Source organism: Hyperolius riggenbachi, chromosome 9 (genome assembly GCF_040937935.1).
Source record: "Hyperolius riggenbachi isolate aHypRig1 chromosome 9, aHypRig1.pri, whole genome shotgun sequence".
In the NCBI taxonomy this organism is placed as follows: domain Eukaryota; kingdom Metazoa; phylum Chordata; class Amphibia; order Anura; family Hyperoliidae; genus Hyperolius; species Hyperolius riggenbachi.
The window spans coordinates 12,354,489-12,382,121 of record NC_090654.1 but is presented as its reverse complement, the minus strand read 5'-3'; the positions used below and the strand labels follow the sequence as shown (position 1 = coordinate 12,382,121).

General features: G+C 46.7%; 1 protein-coding gene across 1 annotated transcript in view; it reads left to right on the top strand.

Moving 5' to 3' along the window:
• KCTD17 (potassium channel tetramerization domain containing 17) overlaps positions 1-27,369 on the top strand; it is a 99,781-nt gene extending 72,412 nt beyond the window's left edge. The window contains exons 5-7 of the mRNA XM_068251940.1: positions 10,788-10,913; positions 15,178-15,263; positions 27,137-27,369. Coding sequence (XP_068108041.1) covers positions 10,788-10,913; positions 15,178-15,258 — 207 coding nt within the window. The 3' untranslated portion in view covers positions 15,259-15,263; positions 27,137-27,369. The remainder of the gene's footprint in view (positions 1-10,787; positions 10,914-15,177; positions 15,264-27,136) is intronic.
• Positions 27,370-27,633: the final 264 nt, after the last annotated feature.

Here is a 27,633-nt window from a genome sequence, read left to right as displayed (position 1 = left end):
ACCATGGTGCCCGATCACTGATTCCTCTCCCCCACAGAAAAAGCGATGGCTTCTCACGGAAGCCTCACTTTTTCTGCCTCCTACATCCCCTTACGTCCCTCTAAGCGTACATGTTACGCTTAGAGTGACGTCACATAAACAAACTTAAGGTTTCCATCTTGTGGCCAAAAAGTAAAAGTACATCTACATAAAAAAAATAAAAATAAATAAACATATATTTACATTAAAAAAATTACTATTTACATCCCACCCTCCCAAAAATACCCAAATAAAATGTTTAATAATAAAAAAAAGCATTGCCATAAAAAAAAAACACTTAAATATTTACCTAAGGGTCTAAACTTTTTAAATATCTATGTAAAGATGAAATATTTATATTTTTTTTTTATTATAAGCTTGTAAATTGTGGATGCAAAACGTAAAAAATGCACTTTTGTTTCCAAATAAAATATTGTCACCATACTTTGTGATAGGGACATAATTTAAATGGTGTCATAACCGAGAGACATGGGCAAATACAATACGTGGGTTTTAATTATGGAGGCATGTATTATTTTTAAACTATAATGGCCGAAAACTGAGAAATAATGCATTTTTTCAATTTTTTTCTTATTCTTACTGTTAAAACGCTCTTAGCAAAATGTACCACCCAAAGAAAGCCTAATTGGTGGCGGAAAAAACAAGATATAGATCAGTTCATTGTGATAAGTAGTGATAAAGTTATAGGCTAATGAATGGGAGGTGAACATTGCTCGGTTGCATAAAGTGAAAACGACTAAGGGCTGAAGTGGTTAATTGGAAATTGCTGTGCAGTGTGTGGGCAGGCAATAGATCTGATTTGATCAGAGAAGGGTCTCTGTGGTCGATCTGGCCATACACTGAGGGATGTATGGCCTGTTTCTGCCCAATCACTATAGAGCTAGCCTCGCCAATCTCCAGGAAACTTCCCCCACACAGACAGCCCACGTCATGTTTAACTCGAGTTACACGATCTACCCAATAGGGTGGATTCTTAAAAGGCTGTGCGAAAAAAAAAATTGGTCAGGAAAATACCACATTCTGTATTTTAGACTTTTGTGTGCTAATTCCTAAACATTTTCACAGATGCGGTAGAAGTTCGGTAATTTACCAAAGCCCATTGTCGGTAAGAGTAGAAGAGTGTGAGTTGTCTGTGTTGTTACATGCTGTTTTCCGTGCAGAGACAGCATTACAATAGTAAGAGGCATCCCAGACATCCCTTTAGAATGTACATGTTTGTTTTACTGTTTGTTATTCTGCCTCTACTCATTTTTAATCTGTCCACTAGTTTTTCATAACATTTTATTTAGTTGCCACAGCTTAGAGGAACTTCCAGGAGACATTACACATGCCCTGCTTAGGTGATTTCCCCACTAGCTCCTCCGCATCTTCAAACAGGAACCTAAATGGTTAAACTGCTGAAAGAGGCAGGGGAAGCCTGTTTTGTTCCGTCATCTCTCTGCCTGCTGCATGGGGAAATCCTGGATCCACCAGAGAAGCCTGCGGGTCCAATCAGATACGATCACAGGGTTCTTGCAGAAGACAGGGGCTTTTTCTATTGGCTCCCTGCTCCTATCAGTTATAGTTCACTTCTGCTTCAGAGTCACAGCTCCCAGTACAGTTTCAAACAGATTCCGCTCTGATTTCGCTACATGAAACCTGACGGTAATTTTCCTGGGCTTTTCTGCATGTCCTAGCTTTTATGAATTGACATTTACTGAAATGTATAGACGTGTTTACCACACAAGTCGGGAATTCACCTCACTGCTCGGTAATTGTAGCTTTTCATGCGGTAACAGCCTTTATGAATTGACATTTACTGAAATTTTCAGACGTTTTTACCACACAAGTCGGTAATTTACCTCACTGCTCGGTAATGTCAGCCTTCCATGCGGTAACAGCCTTTATGAATTGACATTTTGCTAAGTGCTCGGTAAAGTCAGCTGTTTTTTCCATTACCCAATGCAGCAATGCTTTATCGAGGCCAATGTGTGTTACTCTCTCTATGGAATCCTCTCCTCCCTCACATCAGTGAGTCCTGGGTGCCCCTTAGCCTGTCTCCAGTACATTGCCTGTCCTTACTTCGATCACTTTCTTATTTTCTTTGTTTACAATAAAAAAAAAAGAATCTGCATAGGTCCCAACCGTCTCATTTTGGGCGAGGCTGTCCCGGATCCCACCCCCTGGTCCCGCATCCCATCCCCTACACTGTTCTCTGCTGTCTCCTGAGCTCTGCTGTAGCTGCTCGTCACAATAGACGCAGAGCCACTTACTGGTAGCTATGTGAGAAGCAGAGCCAAGTGCAGTCACTCTCACCGCTGCCACCTGCTGTCCTCCAGGGCTCTGTACAGCTAGAGCAGCATTCAGGCAGCCAGTCAGATGCTCCACTTTCATGGTATGGACACCAGGTGGCAGCAGTGAGGTTGGCTGTGTCCCTGGGGCTCTGTATAGATGGAACGCCATTCAGGCAGGCAGTCTGAGGTTGCATATACACAGAGGCGTATCTAGAGGGGTACAGGCATGGCTTGTGCCATGAGCGACTCCCCATCTCTCAGATATCAGATCAGATTAATTATGTTGTCTGGGGAATATGGCTACATAATTCGTGTATGTAGGAAGGACTTGGCTTAGTGTTAGAAAAGAGGACAGAGAGAGAATAAGAAGAGATTTCCAAAAAAGTAAATTCAGCAATATCCCGAGCCAAAAACCACAGGCAACCATAATACATGTATGCAAGAAATTATGCTGTGTTTAGAGGGGAAGGGGGCTCTACCTGGGGTGGGGGGTGCAAAGCAGTATAGGAACCCCACAAATGACCCCATTTTAGAAAGAAGACACCCCAAGGTATTCCGTTAGGAGTATGGTGAGTTCATAGAAGATTTTATTTTTTGTCACAAGTTAGCGGAAATTGATTTTAATTAATTTTTTCACAAAGTGTCATTTTCTGCTAACTTGTGACAAAAAATAAAATCTTCTATGAACTCACCATACTCCTAACGGAATACCTTTGGGTGTCTTCTTTCTAAAATGGGGTCATTTTTGGGGTTCCTACACTTCCCTGGCATTTTAGGGGCCCTAAACCATGAGGAGTAGTCTTGAAACCAAAATTCGCAAAATGACCTGTGAAATCCTAAAGGTACTCATTGGACTTTGGGCCCCTTAGCGCACTTAGGGTGCAAAAAAGTACCACACATGTGGTACCGCCGTACTCAGGAGAAGTAGTATAATGTGTTTTGTTGTGTATTTTTACACATACCCATGCTGGGGGGGGAGAAATATCTCTGTAAATGACAATTTTTTGATATTTTTTTTTACACACAATTGTCCATTTACAGAGAGATTTCTCCCACCCAGCATGGGTATGTATAAAAATACACCCCAAAACACATTATACTACTTCTTCTGAGTACGGCGATACCACATGTGTGACACTTTTTTGAAACCTAGGTGCGCTAAGGGGCCTAACGTCCTATTCACAGGTCATTTTGAGGCATTTGGATTCTAGACTACTCCTCACGGTTTAGGGCCCCTAAAATGCCAGGGCAGTATAGGAACCCCACAGGTGACCCCATTTTAGAAAGAAGACACCCCAAGGTATTCCATTAGGTGTATGGTGAGTTTATAGAAGATTTTACTTTTTGTCACAAGTTAGTGAAAAATGACACTTTGTGAAAAAAAAAACAATAAAAATCAATTTCCGACAACTTTTGACAAAAATAAAATCTTCTATGAACTCGTCATACACCTAACAAAATACCTTGGGGTGTCTTTTTTTCTAAAATGGGGTCACTTGTGGGTTTCCTATTCTGCCCTGGCATTTTTACGGGCCCAAAACTGTGTGTAGTCTGGAAACCAAATGTCTCAAAATGACTGTTCAGGGGTATAAGCATCTGCAAATTTTGATGACAGGTGGTCTATGAGGGGGCGAATTTTGTGGAACCAGTCATAAGCAGGGTGGCCTCTTAGATGACAGGTTGTATTGGGCCTGATCTGATGGATAGGAGTGCTAGGGGGGTGACAGGAGGTGATTGATGGGGGTGGTTAGAGGGGAAAATAGAAGCAATCAATGCACCAGGGAGGTGATCGGAAGGGGGTCTGAGGGGGATCTGAGGGTTTGGCCGAGTGATCAGGAGCCCACACGGGGCAAATTAGGGCCTGATCTGATGGGTAGGTGTGCTAGGGGGTGACAGGTGGTGACAGGAGGTGATTGATGGGTGTCTCAAGGTGTGATTAGAGGGGGGAATAGATGCAAGCAATGCACTGGCGAGGTGATCAGGGCTGGGGTCTGAGGGCGTTCTGAGGGTGTGGGCGGGTGATTGGGTGCTCTAGGGGCAGATAGGGGTCTAATCTGATGGGTAGCAGTGACAGGGGCTGATTGATGGGTGATCAGTGGGTGATTAGATGGCAGAACAGATATAAACAGTGCACTTTGGAGGTGATCTGAGGGTAGGTCTGGGGCAATCTGATGGTGTGGGAGGGTGATCAGATGCCCGTAAGAGGCAGGTTAGGGTCTGATCTGATAAGTGGCAGTGACAGGTGGTGATTGACGGGTGATTGACGGGTGAATCACGGGTGAATGACAGGTGATTGACAGGTGATTACAGGGGAGAATAGATGTATACAGTACACAGGGGGGGAGGTCTGGGGGGGACTGAGGTCGTTCTGAGGGTGTGGGTGGGTGATTGGGTGCCCTAGGGGCAAATAGGGGTCTGATCTGATGGGTAGCAGTGACAGGGTGTGATTGATGGGTGATTGATGGGTAATTAGTGGGTTTTTAGAGGAGAGAACAGATGTAAACAATGCACTTGGGAGGTGATCTGACGTCGGATCTGCAGGCGATCTGATGGTGTGTGTGGGTGATCAGATTGCCCACAAGGGGCAGGTTAGGGGCTGATTGATGGGTGGCAGTGACAGGGGGTGATTGATGGGTGATTGACAGGTGATCAGTGGGTTATTACAGGGGGGATAGAGGCATACAGTACACGGGGGGGGGGGGTCTGGGGAGAATCTTAGGGGTGGGGGGGGACGGGTGATCAGGAGGGAGCAGGGGGGGCAGTTTAGGGCATAAAAAAAAATAGCGTTGACAGATAGTGACAGGGAGTGATTGATGGGTGATTGGGTGCAAACAGTGGTTTGGGGGGTGGGCAAGGGGGGGTCTGAGGGGTGCTGTGCAGTGTTCTCCCCAGAAATTTTTTCCAGCCGGGTGGCATGAAAAAGTAGCCAGGTGGCAAGAAAAAGTAGCCGGGTGGGGCGTGATAACAGAATGCAGGCCGGCGCTTCTCTGCATACACAGCAGAGGAGAAGATGAGCCGATGACAGCCGGGTGGAGCACCCGGCTAAAAGAGCCTGGGGAGAACACTGCTGTGGGTGATCAGAGGGAAGGGGGGGAGATCAGTGTGCTTGGGTGCAGACTAGGGTGGCTGCAGCCTGCCCTGGTGGTCCCTCGGACACTGGGACCACCAGGGCAGGAGGCAGCCTGTATAATAGGCTTTGTATACATTACAAAACCTATTATACACTTTGTCAGTGGCGATGTGGGAGCTAGTAACCCGCCGGCGCTTCCGAACGGCCGGCGGGTAACAGCGCGAGCAGGGCGGAGCCTGTCGCCGGCGGCTGATCGCGTCGCGAATGACGGGATCGCCACATAACCACGCCCGCCGCCGCCACCGTCGATGGTCGTTTGTGCCCAGTACTTGCCACCGCCCATCGGCTGTGGGCGGTCGGCAAGTGGTTAATTATTTAGTCAGTGCACTGTTTACCCATCGTAAAACTTTTCCTCTCTCTGAAATCTATCAGAGGTGGCAACATCTTTAGTACTGGCAGGTGATCTCTTTGGAATGCTCATTTATTGAGAGTTCTAAAGTCAGCAGAAAAGATCTCTGGTCTTCCAGAATGTTCAGGGAGGAATTGAAAGGAGTATTCCAAATAATACACAGCCAGGATAAGTAGGAGGGCGTGGCTACATGCCAATATGCAGCAATATATACATATAGGAAGTGTTTCTGATGCTGAAATCAGGACAATTACTGTAAAAGTGGTTATCCTGATTACTTTATTATTATTATTATTATTATTTAGTCCACTATATGTCACTACAGGGCCTCTTTAAGGTTGTACATAGCGTAATGGGACAGTAGTTGGAGGTTTGCTTATACTCATGCATGCAGAGAAAGTATCAGCAAATAACTTGGAAATAGTCTTAAAGCGGGATTGTCACCATACAAATAACATTTCAACCGCGACTGTTCTGAGTGTATTAACTGATAAAGATGCTAATCCTGCATTCAAATCTTTCAAAACTTTTTCTGCTGGTGTGGCGTTATCACATACTTTAGGAGCACTGGCCCTTTAATTGCCATTGCCAAACAGTTGCATGCTGGAGGTTCTTTTATGTATAACTAGCTGATGACCCGGCGTTGCCTGGGTATATATTTGGATGTGTCGGCTCGGCCCACTTTTTCCTAACCCTACACACAAACACTCAATGACTGTGTTTGTGAGCTTTGGCATCAATAATTTGTATATGCTCATAGAGATTAAATAAATCCGATTGGTGGTTTGTGACTCCGCCCCTCTCCTGCATTTGAACTCCAATTACCCAATGACCCACTATAGCCGATTTAAAGCATCTGCTATTAACAGTGTAAAAATGGCAGCAATTTAAATATTCCCCTTGAAAATCAACAGGTGAATTTTGATTGGCTACTACAGGCTCCCCACACTTCCCTGAATATTAATCCCAGTCACCCAGTGACCATCTGGGCAAACTTTGAGATCCCTGCCATATAATTTCCCAGTGAAATTAGTTTTTGGCTCTCCCCAGTTTTTGTAACCTGGACACACGGGCCTTGATTCACTAACCGGCGCTAAGCCGGTTAGTGAGCCTTAATACTTTGTGTGTGCAAACCAGGACATTAGGAGGTTTGCACCCACACATTGCGCACAGCACCGCGCACTTTGCGCGCAGCGTGGCATGCCAATAATAGTGCGCGGTGCAATGATAACGTCGTACCCGCTGCTCTGGAAATGTCGCACCCGGTGCGCCAAAAACGGCGCATCGGGTGCCCCTCCAGAAGTGGAGCATCAATGCAACTTGGAGGGAGATGTAATTCAGGGCCCAGCAATCACCGGAGCCCCAAATTACGCTTATGCATCCCGTGCAGTATAATATTGCTGCCTTTTCTTCAAGGCTACAGAAGAGGGTACTCACATTGTTATGGTTGAAACCACATGTATAGCCTGCGGGAGAATCCTCCCCCGCTTGGGTAGGGGTGTCTGACCTAATGGTGGTTGCTCTCCAGAAAGCTGAAGACTCCTGAATGGAAGCAGGGCTGGGCCGAGACAGAGGCGAGAGAGGCTCCAGCCTCAGGGTGCAGTGTAGGAGTGGGTGGGGGGGGGAGCGGGCCGAGGCAGAGGTGAGAGAGGCTCCAGCCTCAGGGCGCAGTGTAGGAGAGGACGCACAACTCACCCAGCTATCATTCCCCTATTGTGTTTGAAGCAGAGAGAAATAAGAAAAGGGGATACATGGCAGTGACTGCAAGCCAGATAACTAGAGATGAAGGTGTTGGGGGCCCTGGGATGCCTCAGTGTAATAGCAATCAGTGTGTGATGGCTGGGGTGGGAGGGATGGAGGGACGCACTTTGGTGTCTCAGCCTTGGGTGCTGGAGGACCTTGTCCCGGCTCTGGATGGAAGGAGAGTACATGGCAATTATTCCCATTCACTACAACCATCAGGCACCATTTTTTATTGACTCAAGGAAGCAGAAAAAAATGCGAAATGAGTTTTATTTTGCAATAAAACTGCCTAAAATCATTATACAATTAGTTCTTTCATATGCCAACTACATCCTCTCCTTTTTAACACTTTTAAAGTGTTTTATTCTTTTGGGTGACTTCCACTATTTTAATTATTAGATTTATAAAGCGCCAACATATTACGCAGAGCTGCACAAAAGATAAACGGAGTAAACATACAAGACAAGCAAGACCAGGGCTGGTTTTACACTATTTGCTGCCGGAAGCCATTTTTTTTTATGCTGCAGCCCCCTGGCAAAAGTGGGGAGGGGGGGCAACATCATTCCTTCCTCCCTCCCTCTCGAAGGGCACAGCGGTGTGTTTTTGTAAAGCTCTCACCTGTCCATGCTTCTTGGTGGCCGGCTCCTCTCTACTTCCTGTTTCCCTGCATGATGCGTAGGGAAACAGGAAGTATAGAGAAGCCGGCTGCTGAGAAGCATGGACAGGTGAGAGATGTATAAAAACACACTGCTGGTGAGGGGACACAGGAGGTGGGCCCATGGAGAGGGAGGGAGAAATGATGTTGGCCCCCCTCCGCACTTTTGCCGGGCAGGTGTCACCCCTTCCAAGCCCACACCCCAGCTCACGACGCCAAATGTTCTGGTGCCACTCGCAGGTAATCTGCCGCCTGAAGCAGGTGCTTCAGGCTTTGTCATGGAAGGTCCACCTTGGATAAGTCGTACAAGGAGTACATAATGAGAAACAAGAAGCATGATAATGCTGTGGGGCTGAATGTCATTTGGTGGTAATAATTCAATGTCTTAGGTAAAAGCTGATAAAGTCTGTTCTAGTCCATGAGAGAGGTGTCCGACAGTGAAGATGCATGATCATGCTAGAGACACTAGGGGGAGCGTCCTGCAAGAGGCTTACAATCTAAAGCCGCATCTACACACGTAGATGCGGCCGCGATGGTCCTTATCAATCGAGCCGCTGATGCGGCTCGATTGATAAGATCCGACAGGACGGATCTCCTCACCGCCGATTCCCTGCTCGATCCCCACGAGGGGACAATGGCAGGGAATCGTGCGGGAGATAAGCGGCGCCGGCGGGGAATCGAATCCGGCGCACGCGCGACGAGCGGGGACGCGGCGGGCACGCGCGGGTACGCGGAAGAGGCGATCCGGCGGCTAATCAAGCCGCCGGATCGCCACAATCTCTCCCCGTCTAGACGGGGCTTAAAGGTGGGGGTAGAGACAATGGTTATCATTCATAAAGCATTTCCGCATGCGGAAATGCTTAAAACAGCTGACTTTACCGACCACTCAGCAAAGTCAGCATTCATAAAGGCTCTTTCCGCATGCAAAACTGACACTACCGAGCAGAGTGATAAATCACCGCCTTGTGCGATGATTATCGGAACAAATGTAGCAAAATGTTCATTCATGAAGATCACCGCAAACGGTGTCAGGTCGGGAAGTTCCGCTCCCTCTGATGTGGCGATACCAATGTAAGTGAATGGAGACACACAGACCTCCCAGGCAGCTGCAGCAGAGCGGAACACGGAGAAATGTATCAACTCGGCAGCTTCCGTGTCTCCGCCTGCTTACCGCCTGCCTACCGCCAGCCTAGTTCGGGGAATCTCCGCACTGTCACCACACCCTACACACTTCTTTATGAATGCCCACCCAGAAGTCTAAAAATCCGCCAGCAGTGTTTTCCCGCACAGATTCTTTTTACCGACAAGCTGTTCATGAATGATAGCCAATAGGTGTATCTGTTGAGGGGGTGCCCAACAGAATGCATTATGATACTACTGATGTAGGGGGGTAGGCAAGCATGAGAAGGTGAGTGTTGAGGGAACCACACCCATCAGATATGTGAGTAAAGGGGAGTTCTTTTTAGGCTGGGTGTGAACACAGACAGCAGTCAGTTCATGAGAATCTCTGAAGTGATGGTGCAAATGGTTACCTATTTTATTTATCAAAAACTATTTTTTTTTTACACAAAACTTTTTTCATGGATAATTCATTTAAAATAATGTTGTAATAAATGGCTGAGCTCATGAGCTGCTCACACTGTATCGCTTCCAACACTGTGTAATACAGCAAAAAATGACACTTCCTGTGCGCGCTGGACTATGACGTCAGTGCCGCAGTAGTGTGGCATTCGGTGGATGCAGGAAATTTTGGCGCTCAGCAGCTAAAGGAAAACTAGGGCACCCCGTAGGCGCTAATGCAAATATCAGCTATTGGACACCAAAAGCAGAAATTTGGTCGCCCAATAAAAAGTGAGCTTTGGGCCCGTCCAACCGCACTTTTTGTGTTTGAAAATGATTGTTTTAAATATTTATTGTTTTTGAAATGTACCGCTTTTTGTATTTACGTTATTTGCGGAGTGTATTACCGTTTCAGAAGCACACACACCTACATCTAGATCAGTGGGTACTAGTGTGGTGTATTGCTGGGTCTGTCACCACTGAAAAGCATACGATCAGAAAAACTCTGTAGACATAACATGTAAGTGGTACAAACAAGGGGTGCTCTATATACAGTGAGGTGTCTGACTCAACATGTTTCACCCAAGGTGGGCTTCCTCAGGAGTACAACAGACGTAAAACAGACATAACATCAGTGTTTAATGTACAGAAAGAAAATAAAAACACCAATTCAGACAATAAGTCTACAGCAGCAAAACAACCCAAGTCAGGGCTGATCTGATCTGTAATTCATCCATGTAGGTCTAGCTTTAGAATTCATGTTGTGAGTAGGGACGGCCCTGCGTATGGGAACTCACGGAGAAGCATGTGATCAGTTTGATCAGCTGATAGTTTTGTAAGGTTTTGATTTGCTGTGAAGACTTCCTGTTTTAACACTTGATCCTGACCAGCAAATCAGAACCTTACAAATCTATCAGCTGACCAAACTGATCACATGCTTCTCCATGAGTTCTCCTAAGAATTGCCAATGTGTGGGCATGTTGGGTGGCCGATTTTGATTCACACTTTGTGCTTTTTACCTCTGTACCATCTCTGCAGCTGGTGAATGTGGGGTCTCCGTACAGCTACAGCAGTGAGGGGCAGCCAGAGTTCCTCTGCGTGGTCTCCCGAGAGCTCCAGACTACGGTGAAAACGTGCGGTCCGGGAGCGTGCAGCACAACACAGGTACTGCCTATTCCACCAAACATCCACACCGATTTATACCGTAAATCTGGGGGGATACTCACCATCTCACAACATGGACCTGCTCTGGATTATAGATGTCTTTTTTTTCCCATTTATATTTGTCATGAAATTCAGAATACTAATTTGTAACCTGAACTTCCTATGTCGCTGCCCCAATGTGACAGATCTTACAGGTTTTGGACTAGTCTATCACCTCATGGGGGATTCTCAATATTTCCTTTATTCTCTACAAATGCAATCCCTGTGAAGGATCTATACACCAGCCTCCCTACTTGCTGCACACTACCTTGGCGGTCAGACTGAACAACTGACATTCAGTAAGGCCCAGTGCACACCAAAAACCGCTAGTATATCCGCAAAACGCTAGCGGATTTTGAAGCGGATTTTCTTCTTATTATGAAGCGTTTTGCAGTTTTGTGTAGCGTTTTTTTTTTGTGTAGCAGATTACAGATATTGTTACAGTAAAGCTGTTACAGAAAACCGCTCTGATGTGGCGTTTTATCAAGCGTTTTGCGTTTTTTCTATACTTAACATTGGAGCCAGAAACGCCTCCGAAATCCACAAAATGCTGCAGCCTGGGAGTTTGTGTTTCAGCTAAAACCGACCCGCTTTGGTGTGCACCAGCCCATTGAAATACATTAGTTAAGCGGATTTACAGGCGGATGTGGCCGGCGGATCGCATCCAAATCCGCTCGGTGTGCACTGGGCCTAAGTGCTTTTGAAGGTAAAGAAGATCACGAGAATCCCCTATGAGGATATAGACTAGTCCAAAACCTGTCAGATTTTTGCATTCTTCTCTAAGAACAAGATAGGAACACATACAAGCATTTATAGTGTGTTTTATTCTGGAACATGTGTACATTTTATTCACATACAGTCTTATATAATTTACATTTTTTGGGATAGTGGTCCTGTAAGAAGTCACTTGGATTAATGGGGAAATGTCTTCTAGAATATAAAAAAAGTTAAAAAGCTCAGTTAACTTTAACTTATTGTCCATGACTTGCATGAGATAGAACCTTCAGAGACATATGATCATTGTCATGGTCATAGAAGAATCAGTGATTTAGCAAGGATTATATACAGTATATTTCTTTAAGATACAACAACAACTTTTTTTGCAGTTTCGAAAAAGAGATCAAATGTTTATTTGCACAAAATACAAAAATATCCCTTATTGAGAACGATTAAGACAATCCTATCGGTCAATCTTCAGGAAGATCACAAGTTTGGTCAAAGCACATCAACGATCACATCCTCTTGAGATCAATGCTACAAATGCTGGCTTGGAGTAGTAAAAATACTTTTCTAGGCATAGACACTAGTTTGTTTCAGGCATGTGCCCTTCATCAGGCCTGTAGTGTTGAACAGATTTTTGTTTCTCCCAGGACCACGACAGGACCTCCAAAAGAGGCTCAGTCAATAAGCAAATAAGAATAATGGACCATCTGTACCACCTTACTGGCACAACATGGATTATGGATGCATCTAGCAGAGAGAGTGCTTTGACCACACTTGTGATCAGGGCCGGTTCTAGGTGACAGGGGGCCCTGGGGCAGAAAATAAATAGGGGGCCCCCTAGATGACACCCCCCCCCCCCGCACACATCAACATGTTATTACTATAACATACATAGAGGATTGCCTGACTGACTTACCATTAAGATTTACGAGTCAGTCAGGCTCCGGACACAGACAGGCTCTCCGCACGCTGATGCCGCCGCCACTCCAGTGATGACGCTGAAGACGTCACGTGAGGACGTCCTTTCCTCGCAGGCATGGACGTCCATGCACTGACGTCCATGCCTGCGTCTGATGTGCATCCAGGAGGTGGAGCCGGCAGCGCTGAGTGGAAGAGAGGACGGCTCAGGAGTCAGGACGCCGGCTGGTTTCCATGGAGATCCGACGCTGGAACCGGTGGTAGCGGTATGTATCTCTTCCTTCCTCCCCGCTCCAGGCCCCGCTCCCCAGCTCTGGCCAGGCTCAAATTTTATAACTCACGGTCTCCGCACCGCACCCGGCCGGCACCCACACACCCAGTCAGCAGCCCAGGACACAGGCAGCAGCAGCCAGCAGGCATGATGCACAACGCACAGCACAGTGTCCCAGGCTGCGCAGATTTTTTAATGTTTGCTGCCAGCGGGGGCTGGGGCCCCCCAGGCAGTCGGGGCCCTAGGGCAGCTGCCTTCCCTGCCTTAATTGTAGCACCGGCCCTGCTTGTGATCTTCCTGAAGATTGTCCGATAGGATTGTCTTAATCATTCTCAATAAGGAATATTTTTGTATTTTGTGCAAATAAACATTTGAACTCTTTTTCGAACTGCAAAACATTGTGGTATCTTAAAGAAATATATAATCCTTGCTAAATCTCCAAGTCTTCTGCTGGGGTGAAGTGGATTGCCCTGTGAAGGATTGTCTTTATCTGCCTTTTGTGTCAAAAGGAGTGTTTCCCAAACTAAGAATAATATATCATGACCATAGAATACCCAGGCAGCTCAGGGTGACCAACAACCACTAGGAAAGTATAGGTGGCCAAAAGATACTGAAAAGCCCTTCTAATAAAAATGTGGTATGGTAGGGGTATCTTGACACGCTGGAGAAAAGACACAGGAAACACAAAAAGGACAGGAGCCCAATAGCGTATTACGTTTTAGTATAAGTTCTATAAGTGGTATCATGAAAACTACTCACAAAGGCAGGTTGCAGAGGGGAAACCGACCGCAAGAAGCAGGTGGAGACCATAAACCTCGACTCCACTCGGGGTGGTCCAGCCAGACATGGTGACGGTCGCTCTCTCAGGAAAATCGACAGTTGTCCCCTGTGGTGTGAACCACATGCAGTCTGTCTGAACCCCTCCAACAGGATATGTCGAGGGGTATATGAGCACAATGTGGGTGAAAGAGGCACCCTGGTGTGTATACATTTTTTTTTAAAAACAAATAAAATGAAAGAAAGAAGGGTAGCTTACCTCAAATAAAATCTTTGTAACAACAAAAAATTTTTATTATTAAGCACAGGCAACACATTTCACGGGTCTAAGCCCGCTTACTCAGGCCAATAACAGTTCCAAATGGAAAAACCTCATTAGCATAGGGAGCCTCTCTAGACTCTCATAGGGAGGTTCCCTATGCTAATTAGTTTTTTTCATTTGGCACTGTTATTGGCCTGAGGAAGCGGGCTTAGACCCGTGAAACGCGTTGCCTGTGCTTAATAATAAAAATCTTTTGTTGTTACAAAGATTTTGTTATTTTTTGTTAAGCTACCTCCCTTTCTTTCATTTTTATTTGTCTTTAAAGAATTTTGTACACACCAGGGAGCCTCTTTCTCCTAATAAAAAGCAACAGTAAGTATAAATTGCCTTCTTAACCCTCTGGGCGATACAATAAGATCGCCCAGGAGGGGGCGCAGCACTTTTTTTTTTATTTTTTAAATCATGTAGCGAGCCCTGGGCTCGCTACATGATAGCCGCTGCCCAGCGGCATCCCCCCACCCACTCCGAATGCCTTCGGCGATCAGAGTAAGCAGGAAATCCCGTTCAGAACGGGATTTCCTGCTGGGCTTCCCCGGTCGCCACGGCGACCGGGCGGGATGACATCACCGACGTCATGGACGTCGTGACGTCAGAGGGAGTCCTGATCCACCCCTCAGTGCTGCCTGGCACTGATTGGCCAGGCTGCGCAAGGGGTCGGGGAGGGGGGGGGCTGCGCGGCACGGCGGCGAGCGGCGGCAATCGGAAGTTACACGCAGCTAGCAAAGTGCTAGCTGCGTGTAACAAAAAAAAAAATTATGCAAATCGGCCCACCAGGGCCTGAGAACTCCTCCTGCGCGACATACCCCGAGCTCAGCTCGGGATTATCGCTCAGGAGGTTAAAACAGAAGGTATTTGCTGTGAGTCACTGTGGTTTCCCACAATGCATCACTCCTGAATATTCAAATCATCTCTTTATGTCCCTGAAGCCAGGCTTTCATCCAGAACCGCTGGTGTATAGCTGCCATACAGCCCCCCCCATTCCCGCCAGTCCACCTGCGTTCACCTCTCCCGCTGATTGCACACAGATGTACAACATGCATGGCCACAATCTATATACCAGCCAGCTGATTGGTTAAGCATGAAGATCGGGGAGGTGCATACACACATACAATTTCTGTGAACATTAAACGGAAGACTGACACCATGTCTCAAGCCAGTGAGATGAACTGCTAATGACTGACTAATGACCGTGGTTGTGTTCTGACTTCTCACAGAGCTGTGAAGCTGGGCCAGACGAGGAGATCGTGCTGAACCCGGACTGTATTGTCTTGCATGAGAGGGACGAGCGGCCTTAGCACAGGTATGTCTCTCTGTTCTCTACGAATTTATCTTGTAATCAGAGATATAATCTATCCTCCCCCCCCCCCCCCCAATGTGAACACAATGCTCTCATTCCACCCTGAGTCTCCTGTCCATCAGATCTACAGTGTGTATATCTCTTGCCCTACTTTATCCAGGCTAGGGGGCACATCTCTAAAGTCGGGGCTCTACACATGGTCAGAAACAGGGGCGCCGCGAGGCATAAAGCGAACCAAGCGGTCGCTTGGGGCCTCACAATCTTAGGGGCCTCGGCGGCTCCGTGACGTCGGCGTGACGTCACTTTTTCCCCGCAGCCCCGCCGGGCTGGCACTGGCAGAGCAGAGCAGGGCTACAGGAAGATGGCCGCCGCCGAAGCCCTGCTCTGGAGACTATGTCTCCAGTACAGGGCTTCGGGTGGCCATCTTCCCGTAGCCCTGCATGAATCAGCGCGGGAGATTGGAGCGGAGGAGGAAGCCAGGGAGGGAGCTCCGTTGGAACTGCGCGCCTGAGGAGCCGGCCGGGAGAGGAGACGGGGAGAGAAGACTTCTGCCAGTGCCTGCCAGCCTGCCAGGTGAGTAAATTCTTTTCTTTTTGCAGCCCTAATTGCGTTTGATATCTGCTGAAAATGTGGCCCTAATTGCAATTGATTTCTGCTGAACTGTGCCCTAAATGCGTTTGATATCTGCTGAAAATGTGGCCCTAATTGCGATTGATTTCTGCTGAATTGTGCCCTAATTGCGTTTGATATCTGCTGAAAATGTGGCCCTAATTGCGATTGATTTCTGCTGAACTGTGCCCTAAATGCGTTTGATATCTGCTGAAAATGTGGCCCTAATTGCGATTGATTTCTGCTGAACTGTGCCCTAAATGCGTTTGATATCTGCTGAAAATGTGGCCCTAATTGCGATTGATTTCTGCTGAATTGTGCCCTAAATGCGTTTGATATCTGCTGAAAATGTGGCCCTAATTGCGATTGATTTCTGCTGAACTGTGCCCTAATTGCGTTTGATATCTGCTGAAAATGTGGCCCTAATTGCGATTGATTTCTGCTGAACTGTGCCCTAAATGCGTTTGATATCTGCTGAAAATGTGGCCCTAATTGCGATTGATTTCTGCTGAACTGTGCCCTAAATGCGTTTGATATCTGCTGAAAATGTGGCCCTAATTGCGATTGATTTCTGCTGAACTGTGCCCTAATTGCGTTTGATATCTGCTGAAAATGTGGCCCTAATTGCGATTGATTTCTGCTGAACTGTGCCCTAATTGCGTTTGATATCTGCTGAAAATGTGGCCCTAATTTCGATTGATTTCTGCTGAACTGTGCCCTAAATGCGTTTGATATCTGCTGAAAATGTGGCCCTAGTTGCGATTGATTTCTGCTGAAAATGTGCCCTAATTGCGTTTGATTTCTGCTGAAATGTGGCCCAAATTGCGTTTTTATTTTCTGGTGTCTGGGGTAACTGTTGCTGCATTTATTATTTAATGGTCATAGTTGGCTATATTTGCTGTGCTACGGTTAAGCTTCGCCCATACAATGTCATGGCCGCATCACCCCAACATCCATTTTTTCCCTGCAAACAGCCCCGCCCCAATCCGCCCTCCTGCTCCACCCACATGTCATGGCCACGCCCACTTGCGCGGGATAACCACACCCATTTTTCGCCGCGGCGCGCTTCGCGCGCCGCAGGATAGGGCCTCTTGCTACAGTCCGCTTGGGGCCACAAAAACCTTAGCTGCACCCCTGCTCAGAAGATCGTGATTATTTCTGCTGATAGGCTGAAATAAAAGTTTGTTTATAAAGCTAGGTTCACACACTAGATTAAAGTACCCCGAACTGAGAGAGGGGGTTGATAATTAAAGGGAACCAGAGCTAAACAAAAGAAAAGATTCTATACATACCTGGGGCTTCCTCCAGCCCCATATGCACTGATAGATCCTACGCCGCCATCCACCGCTGCCCGCATCTACGAGAACCGGCTCCCGTCACTCACGTCATCGGAGCCGGGCTACGCAGGAGAAGTGCGACCTCCACGTATCTCTCCATACACTGCTGCAGAGATACGCAAAGAGCGCACCTCTGCTACGCTAGACTGGTTCCGACTGGCGGCAGAGTGGGGTCCTGGTTCTCATAGCTGCGGGCAGCGCTGGACGGCAGGGTGGGATCAATCAGCGCATATGGGGCTGGAAGAAGCCCCAGGTATGTATAGAATATTTTCTTTTGTTTAGCTCTGGTTCTCTTTAAAGGTGGTGTTGTGGAAATGATGCTGTGACATATGTCACAGCACCATTCTCTCAGTCCAGTGCCCCCAAGGGGTCCATGTTCTAGTTAGCTGAAATCTTCAACTGACTGGAACGTCGAATATGGGTGGGGAGGAAATGGCAATTATCTTCCCCAATCACGCCCCCTTGTAGTGCCTTCCATACTTTAAAGACCTGAAAAAAAGCACCACAGCATAACTCACCTACTCCTGGATCCCTTCGCTGCCTTTTCAGCCTGCTCAGCTCTACCGTTCCTCCAGATCCCCCATATCTTCTTGCATCTTCACTGCTAGGGCACTGACCCAGAAGTACTTTCGGGTTACACCGGGTCAGCGCAATAGCGGTGAAGATGCCGGAAGATATGGGGACACGTCAAAGGAGGAGATGACCGGGCTGAAAAGGCAGCAAAGAGATCCAGGAGTGGATGAGTTGTGCAGTGGTGCTTTTTTAAGGTCTAAAACTACAAGTACTGGACACTGGAGTACTTTAAAGCGGAACTGTAAATTCATAAAAAAAAAAAAAAAAAACATCTTCACTTACCTGGGGGTTCCCCAAGCCCCCAGCAGCCGCCCTTGTCCTGCGCCGGTCCTCCACAAGCCTCTGTTCCCCCGCGCCAGCTGGTTTCAGTTCATTCATGAATTTACAGTTCCGCTTTAACTACTTGGGGACCAGACAGTTGTAGATGTTGAAGGACCAGAGCAGTTATTTCCCTACTTTAAACAGTGATTGGCTCACAGTAATTAGGGGCCAATAACTGATGCACAGAGCTCTGCTGTCATAATGAGAGCAGATCAGATGTTTAAAACTGGACAACCAAAAAAGTGTCAATCTGCCAGTGAACCCTCAATTCAATATAAAAAGGGCTAGGAATACGTGGAAGCTAAATGTACCCATAGATGACTTGATGTATGGGCAGACTGACCATCAGACAGATAGACCCCTCTCTGATGGAGTCTGATCAAAGAGGGGCCTGTTGCCTGCCCATACACTGCAGACTGATATCCAATCATTTTCAGCATGAAATCTATTTATTTGGAAATTGACCTAGCTTTACACCTGGGGGGGGGGGAAGATACCTCAGTTACATCGGTCATCGTGATATCGAACGCAGTTAATGCTACACACACGATTGAGTACTTACAGCCGAGATTTTTCAGCATGCTCGGTCGATCCTTTTAACCAATTTCGGACAGAAATCGATTGGAAGATTGATCAGATGGCTATGTTGTGGCACCAATCCTCTTCTGAATTGATAAAATTAATAATTCGGAAGGCAGATCGGGCCTCAATATTGAGTTAAGTATGGGCTTCTTAAAGGGACTCCGGGCAGTGCAGAAACTATGGAAAGATGCACATCATTTTAAAGCTCTCTTTCCAATGATATATAAACCGCTGCCCTACGCCTTTTAGTTTTCGCTATTGTCGCGATTGAAATTGCCGCGGCCGCAATTTCGATCGCGAATATAGAGAAAACTAAAAGGCGTAGAATGACGATTTAGGTGTCGCCAGAAAGAGGAGAAAGAGAGCTTTAAAATGATATCCATCTTTCCATAGTTACATTGTATTACACAGGGCGACTTTTTCTGCTGAATGGAGCTGCTGACTTTGAGAAAAAGTCGCCCTGTGTAATACAATGTAACTATGGAAAGATGGATATCATTTTAAAGCTCTCTTTCTCCTCTTTCTGACGACACCTAAATCGTCATTCTACGCCTTTTAGTTTTCTCTATATTCGCGATCGAAATTGCGGCCGCGGCAATTTCAATCGCGAAAATAGCGAAAACTAAAAGGCGTAGGGCGGTGGTTTATATATTATTGGAAAGAGGAGAAAGAGAGCTTTAAAATGATATGCATCTGTAACGATCCGCTCAGCTGCCTGCGCAGGCAGGCAGCCTTTTGATCATTATTCAGGTCTGCATGCTGCAGGACTCTGGAAAGAAGACCTTCTGTCAGTTTTGCAGCTTGTGCTTGCAGAGGAATTTGCATACGTTGTCATGCAAATTGCCTGGCCACATTCATTGAAGGCGTGTACTATAAGTACTATGTCTTTCCCACAATGCTTGGCTGGTCATTTCCCTTCCGTGGTCTGTTCCTGATGGACACTGCTGGAGTGTCAGCCATTGCTATCTAGTATAGTTAATTCCTGGGGGTTGCTTTAGGCTCCCCTTCTAGCCCAGTCAGGTTGTATTATCTGTATTGCCTGTTCTGTCTTGTTTTTGCCTGTTTGCCATTGTCCTGTCCCTATGGTGGTTGACAGGAAATGGTTCTGATCTCTGTTCTTGGAGTATAGCTGGTGCAGCGGTTGCTGCCAGCTATCTCTTCTGTTCTGTCTCCTGGGATCGCGCTAGCTACTTTTTGCTAGCGCTGGGGATCCTTCTGTTCTGTCTTGTCTGTCGCGATTGCGCTGTCACCAGCGGCGGTTGATAGCGAATCGTTCTGTCTTGTTTGGATCGCACTGGCCTCTAGCGGTAGCGGCTGTGGATCCTTCTGATCTAGTTCCTGGAGTGTAAGCTGGAGCAGCGGTTGCTACCAGCTACCTCATCTGATCTGTCTTGTTTAGATCGCACTAGCTGCTAGCGTTAGCGGCTGTGGATCTTTCTGATCTGTGTTCCTGCTTGGATCACACTTGCTCTGGCGGAAGAGCGGTGGATCCTTTCTGCCTAGTTCCTGTTTTTCGTGTGTCTGTCTTGTCTGTTGCGACCGCTTGCTGAAGGCTCGGTGAGGTAACCGTTAAGCAAGCGTCGCGTCCTTTGTTTCATGTTTGTCTGTCAATGGTTAGTTAGGCGTGCTTGTCTCTGTTGTGCTTATCACGTGGAGACCGCGCATAACCGTGTGCACTGTTGCGAATGAGTGCGGTGTTCGCGGTTAGCTAGCGTTTATTATTTTCCATATCTCCTCATTGTATTATTTGCTGTGCCTTTGCTAACCTTGTATTCTGTTCTGTTCTGCCTTGTGTCCCGTCTGGCGATCTCACCTCTCGCGATCGCGTTCCTGTTTCGTATCTGCTGTTGTGTGTGCGCGGTCGCAGGGTGGCGACTGGATTGGCGCACATACATACAACCTATCCCTTTGCTCAATCTCATTCGCAATCGCCTCTCTTGCGATTGCGTTCTGCGCTCCGTACAATTCCTGTCTGGCACTTGTGGAGGTACAGAGGATTGGTTCCTCTGCACTCCCCAGCGCCATCTGCCGACAGGAATTTCCCTCTACAGGTGCGTAGCACCTGTTGCTGGGTGCCTGCACGTTTGTGGAGGATTTCCGCCGTGTTAGCGCACGCGTTGTGCGCTGATCACGGAGAAAGTTCCACAATCGTTACAGAATGACCAGCCCAACCCAAAACCCCAGTGTAGAGGGAATTTCTGATTTGTACGATTTTGTCGAGTTTGGCTCCTGTGTCTTTAAGAGTTTTAAAAGGCTAAATTCAGAGACTAAGGCGGAATTTCTTTCTGAATGTGTGAGGTTTTGTCTGAATCCCACCTTTCAGATTTCTGACCCGTCCACGTCGGCTCTTCTGTTTGCCTATGTGCTCTTAAAAGACGATTTGTTCACCTGGGCATATAATCTGTTAAAAATAAATTCCTGGAATGATAATCTGTACCAGTTTCTTGCAGTGATATTCTCTCACTGGTTTAAACTGCCTGGTTTACCACCTGCTCTGATTGAGTGTGTAGCTGCTGATAAGTCAGCTGATCTTTCCCTTCCATGCAAAACCTTTCAGTATGACAATCAGTTCAATGTGTCTGTTGCCACTTCAGGTTTTAAAAAGCAGCCATCCAAAGCCTCTAAGTCTAAACGTAAAAGATCTAGGAAGGCTTCCCAGCGGAAAGATCCGTTGCCCATAGCAACCACAAATAAAGAGGTTATTTCTGTCAAGTCTGAAATGGGCAAAACCATGCAGTATGATAATGATGTTTATAATGCATCTGCTGATCAGTTTCCAGGTTTTTTGCCCCAATCCAAAGCTTATGTGGATCCTGCTATAGGTAGGATCGCACACTACATTAAAGCAGTTAAAAAATCTGTTTTTGTTCCTGAACTCCACCCCTATGGAGATTATTTGGATACTGGCCTGTTTGAACCCCCATTTGCTTCCTGGGATATTGGGGCCTTGCTGGAAGAATTCGATTTTGATTGGAAAGCCTTTTGCGATTTTTACATCGCAAAAAGCGAAAATGTCTTGAATGCTTGTCTCGATTCAATGTACCTTCTGATTGATTCCGATGAATGTGACGAGGATGATGTGGATCTGGTGATTTATGTGTGGCAGACGATTTTGGATGAGTTGCACACACACCAACCAATTGATTCCAATAAAGAGACATTGTTGTCGGATGATTGTTCCTGCCTTTCTGGGGTAAAGCATGTGAGTCTTGACTTTGTGCAATCTGAAATGAATGAGTGTGCCTCTGTGGTTGATTCCTGTGCGAATCCTGAAGGATTCGCCCCTGACAGTGTGCAGTTTGAATCTGTGCGATCTGATGCCTGTTTCTCGGATGTTCCTGCAGATTGTGATCGGCATGAGTCTGCCGGTTTCCTCAAGGATGTGTGGGATCCTTTTTCATTTAGAAACAGATCTTTGAGATCTTCCGTCTGTGACCCTGCTATGGGGAAAATTTCTCGACTATGCAGCGTCAAAAGTAAGATTAATATGCCTAATAAAGTTTATCCTGTTGATGTCGCTATTTCTTCTGCAAATGAGTCTCTGTCTCACCTTGTTCACACCTGTAGGGGCCCGTTGCCTGGGGACAGTTGCTCCAGCGTTTCGGTCCTAGATGCCTTGCAGTCTGCTCCGCAGATCGCGGAGGTTTGCGCTATGGAAGCATCAGTTTCACAACCTAAAGTGAATTTTGATTCGCAGGTTTTGCGTTCTGATTCCTCGGATTCGACATTGTTAGCCGAATCTAAGAGTGAGACAGCGCTTCGGTTTTGCGAATCTGATGCTGAACCTTCTTTGCCTTATTCAGAGACGCTTTCTCTGAGCCTGCCCTGTACCATGAATAACAAAACAATGTCCAATCACACTGATATTTGGGAGTCCCTTTCGTGCTTTGAAGAAAGTTCTGACTCTCCACCCTGTACTCTGGATGAGTCAATATTGCCTTGTACAATATCTCCTGCCCTGCCCCTAGAGGCTCGTCTAGGTATTGCTGCTATTTTTACCTGTCTTTCTGCAGTTTTGGAGTTGCAAGCTAGTTTGACTGCTACGCAGAATTCTGGGTGCAGCAAGATTAAAGGTAGGGAGTCAGTGTGTGGTCCAGTGAATATGCCTGTATGTTCCACTCATGATGATGAAATTCAGTCGCAGTTTATGGTGGGACCTTCCCTGGGACATCTGCCCTGTTCTCAAAATAAGTTCCAGTTTTGCCCTGTAACATGGATAGTACAGAATCCTTCTTAGAAAACTTGAAAAATGATGTTCCTGAGGTCTTGTTTGATGTTCTGGAGGTCTCAGAGTTCCTCCCAAAGGGTGCAGAACTTGTAGGAGATGTCTCCTGCCCCCCAAGTCCTTCTGAGGTGTTACCCTCTTCCGTAGGCATTGCTGCCCTGCTGGCTACCTTTTCAGCTCTGATGGAGCTTCACTCATATGTAGTCAATGATGATATTATTGTCACAGAAATTTCTGAATTTGTATCCGAGTCTTCTTGTGAAAGTCCAGTGCTTGAGACCATTGCTCGTGATGATTCTCTGCCCGGTCCTGGTTTTGGTTTCCTCGTGTTGGACTCTAAGGTTGGCAGTTCCCCAACATGTCCTGAGGTTTCTCCTGTGCTGGTGTACCCCAGTGTGCTCTGTGACCCAGAAAGCCCAAGTGTGCCTCGGTTACCAGCGTACACTTCCTCGGTGGAGACATGCTCTGATTTAGCCTGCCTGCTTGCATGCCCAGAAGTGGTCCCTGAAAGTCTTGATCTTGATGGGTGTCCCAGTAATTCTGAATCCGGAATTGTCATTGGTTCCATGGGGGTTCTTGGTAATTCTCCATGTGAGCCTGGTGATTGTTCTGCCCTCTTGGGATCTCTGTGGAGCTTCAAAAGGTTCTGGGAGATTCCGGGAGAAATTTTGCTTGGTACACTGGATAAGATCAACGGTGGCTTTTGTGTTGTAAGGGACACTTCGAACAGGTATTGTGGCAGGTTTGGTATTTTCGGACGCTCCGTGGAAGGTGGTGGGTATTGTCTGGAGGGTGTCGTTGGCTTCTTCTCTGGCGCTCACAGTCCTGATGGGTGTTATACTGAGACTGGTAGTACTGATGGGCATGTTTCGGTGGCTTCTGTCTCCGATTAGGTCAGTTTCGGGTGGACTGACTCTGGAATTGGACCTTGTCGGGCTGCCCCGACCTTCATGAGTCTTCAGTTTGAGTCTGTTGCTAATAGCAGTTTTGAGGGTCGTCTGGAATTCGACCCTGGAGGGGGGGGGGTACTGTAACGATCCGCTCAGCTGCCTGCGCAGGCAGGCAGCCTTTTGATCATTATTCAGGTCTGCATGCTGCAGGACTCTGGAAAGAAGACCTTCTGTCAGTTTTGCAGCTTGTGCTTGCAGAGGAATTTGCATACGTTGTCATGCAAATTGCCTGGCCACATTCATTGAAGGCGTGTACTATAAGTACTATGTCTTTCCCACAATGCTTGGCTGGTCATTTCCCTTCCGTGGTCTGTTCCTGATGGACACTGCTGGAGTGTCAGCCATTGCTATCTAGTATAGTTAATTCCTGGGGGTTGCTTTAGGCTCCCATTCTAGCCCAGTCAGGTTGTATTATCTGTATTGCCTGTTCTGTCTTGTTTTTGCCTGTTTGCCATTGTCCTGTCCCTATGGTGGTTGACAGGAAATGGTTCTGATCTCTGTTCTTGGAGTATAGCTGGTGCAGCGGTTGCTGCCAGCTATCTCTTCTGTTCTGTCTCCTGGGATCGCGCTAGCTACTTTTTGCTAGCGCTGGGGATCCTTCTGTTCTGTCTTGTCTGTCGCGATTGCGCTGTCACCAGCGGCGGTTGATAGCGAATCGTTCTGTCTTGTTTGGATCGCACTGGCCTCTAGCGGTAGCGGCTGTGGATCCTTCTGATCTAGTTCCTGGAGTGTAAGCTGGAGCAGCGGTTGCTACCAGCTACCTCATCTGATCTGTCTTGTTTAGATCGCACTAGCTGCTAGCGTTAGCGGCTGTGGATCTTTCTGATCTGTGTTCCTGCTTGGATCACACTTGCTCTGGCGGAAGAGCGGTGGATCCTTTCTGCCTAGTTCCTGTTTTTCGTGTGTCTGTCTTGTCTGTTGCGACCGCTTGCTGAAGGCTCGGTGAGGTAACCGTTAAGCAAGCGTCGCGTCCTTTGTTTCATGTTTGTCTGTCAATGGTTAGTTAGGCATGCTTGTCTCTGTTGTGCTTATCACGTGGAGACCGCGCATAACCGCGTGCACTGTTGCGAATGAGTGCGGTGTTCGCGGTTAGCTAGCGTTTATTATTTTCCATATCTCCTCATTGTATTATTTGCTGTGCCTTTGCTAACCTTGTATTCTGTTCTGTTCTGCCTTGTGTCCCGTCTGGCGATCTCACCTCTCGCGATCGCGTTCCTGTTTCGTATCTGCTGTTGTGTGTGCGCGGTCGCAGGGTGGCGACTGGATTGGCGCGCACACATACAACCTATCCCTTTGCTCAATCTCATTCGCCTCTCTTGCGATTGCGTTCTGCGCTCCGTACAATTCCTGTCTGGCACTTGTGGAGGTACAGAGGATTGGTTCCTCTGCACTCCCCAGCGCCATCTGCCGACAGGAATTTCCCTCTACAGGTGCGTAGCACCTGTTGCTGGGTGCCTGCAAATATACGTTTGTGGAGGATTTCCGCCGTGTCAGCGCACGCGTTGTGCGCTGATCACGGAGAAAGTTCCACAATCGTTACAGCATCTTTCCATAGTTTCTGCACTGCTCGGAGTCCCTTTAAGAGACCAATTAGATTATTCTAGTCTCTTCTACAGATCAAACATCTGATTGGGCACCAGAGGGCGCTCCCCATGTCTCTTTTCCTTTTGCTTTCATATATAGTATAATGGCTGGTGCACACCAGAGCGGTTCTGAAGCATTTTTTAAAACGCTTGCAGGGGGAAAACCGCCAGGCTAATGAAAGTGAATGGGATGGGGCACACCAGAGCGGCTCGTTTTTTCCACAAACACAAACTCCCGGGCTGCAGCATTTTTTAGATTTGTGAGGCGTTCCTGCCTCATAGGAAAGTGGAAAACAGTTCTGATAAACGCCAGATCAGAGCGGTTTTGCAGGCGTGTTTGTTACAGAAGCTGTTCAGTAACAGCTTCACTGTAACAATATATGACATCTGCTACACAAAAACGCTCCAAAAACCGCTAGGCATGTGTAGAAAACCTCTCTAACCACATGCCTAGAATCGCTCTGAAATCTGCTTCAAAAACCTCTAGCGTTTTGCAGATCTGCTGGAGGTTTTGGTGTGCACTGGGCCATAGTCAGGGTAAGTCAATGAGTAGCAAATGATTCTAAGTTTTATGGTAATTTCTGCTGCATGTAAACAGAACAATGAAAAGCAGTCATGATTTAATCAGCTAATTACGATTACGCAAAATCTCACATACATTTTTGCAATTATACAAAATCAACTGAATTAACAATTTGTAATTACGTGTGGGTGTAATCATTCGTAATTACGCATGTATTTATACATAATTGATGTCTAATTTTGTGCCGACTTTGGCGCTGAATAGCAAAGCACCCACACACGCTATTGCTACCAAAATTGCTACAAACGTTAAGGAGAATAGTGGGTACAAGTCGAAAAAAAAAAAGATTTTTTTAAAAAGACCTTGTAGTTTTTGAGAAAATCAATTTTAAAAATGCAAAGAAAAATGGTTTTTAAACTCCAGAAAAATTACAGTTTAAAAAACATTGTTATGTGCTTTTTTAATGCTTTCAATTACATATGAAAATAATTATGCTTTTCCTCAAAATTTCGCATTATGATTATGATGCGTAAATGCAAATTACAATGCGTAATTATGCATAGATGAAATTTCTGCTCATCACTAAAGCCACGCCTGCTGTATTTGATTGGTCCATTCAGGGCCGGGCCGAGGCAGAGGTGAGAGAGACTCCAGCCTCAGGGCACAGTGTAGGAGGGGGCGCAGGGCGAGGCAGAGGCGAGAGAGGCTCCAGCCTCAGGGCGCAGTGTAGGAGGGGACAGGGCCAGGCTGAGGCAGAAGCGAGAGAGACTCCAGCCTCAGGGTGCAGGGCAGGAGGGGGTGCACAACTCACTCAGATTTCATTTCCATATTGTGTTTGAAGCAGAGAGAATTAAGCAAAGGGGGTTGGAAGCCAGATAACTAGAGATTAAAATGTTGGGGGCCCTGGGGCACCTCTTAGTCTAATGGCAATCAGTGTGTGACGGCTGGGGTGGGAGGGATGGAGGGGCGCACTTTGGTGTCTCAGCCTTGGGTGCTGGAGGACCTTGTCCCGGCTCTGGGTCCATTGTCCAAATGGCCTAACATTTGCAGTGATTTGAAATTATTTGACCATCCCTAAAGATGAACCTGATCTACACATAATTTCAGTTCACTGTCTGCTCTGAATGTCCCCATCCTCATTCTCATCTTAGTGTTCTTCTCTTTATCTTACAGACATTGGTCATTTCCCTACAATTCCCTCCTCTGTCAAAACATCCCTCCGAAAAACTCATGCATTTTTCATGCCAACCTGTCACTGTTAACTGCCACACATCGACAATGAACCCATCCAAAAACATCTGCGTACTCATCAGGATGTGTGTTGGGTAGCGGTAGCTGTAGATAGTTCTTCACTTGCACTGTGTCTGTCTGGAAGTGAGATAATAAAGGAACATTTTGTTTACTCAGTTGTTTTTGATGTGTTTTATGCTGTGGCCTATTGGGCCTTACCTATTAAAACTGTTTTGGAGAAATCTGTTTTCATTGCCCTTATTAACCGTTGTGCTGAATTTTTTGAAGTCCAAGGTAAAACAAAAATTGTTTAAAAGGAAATACATATGGCAGCCTCCATCAGGTCAGTTGTCCTTTAAAGTGGACCTGAACACTTGCACAGGACAGAAGGAAAACAGAGAAATGCACCCTGTATGTATTTAGAGGGTTTAGCCTATCTA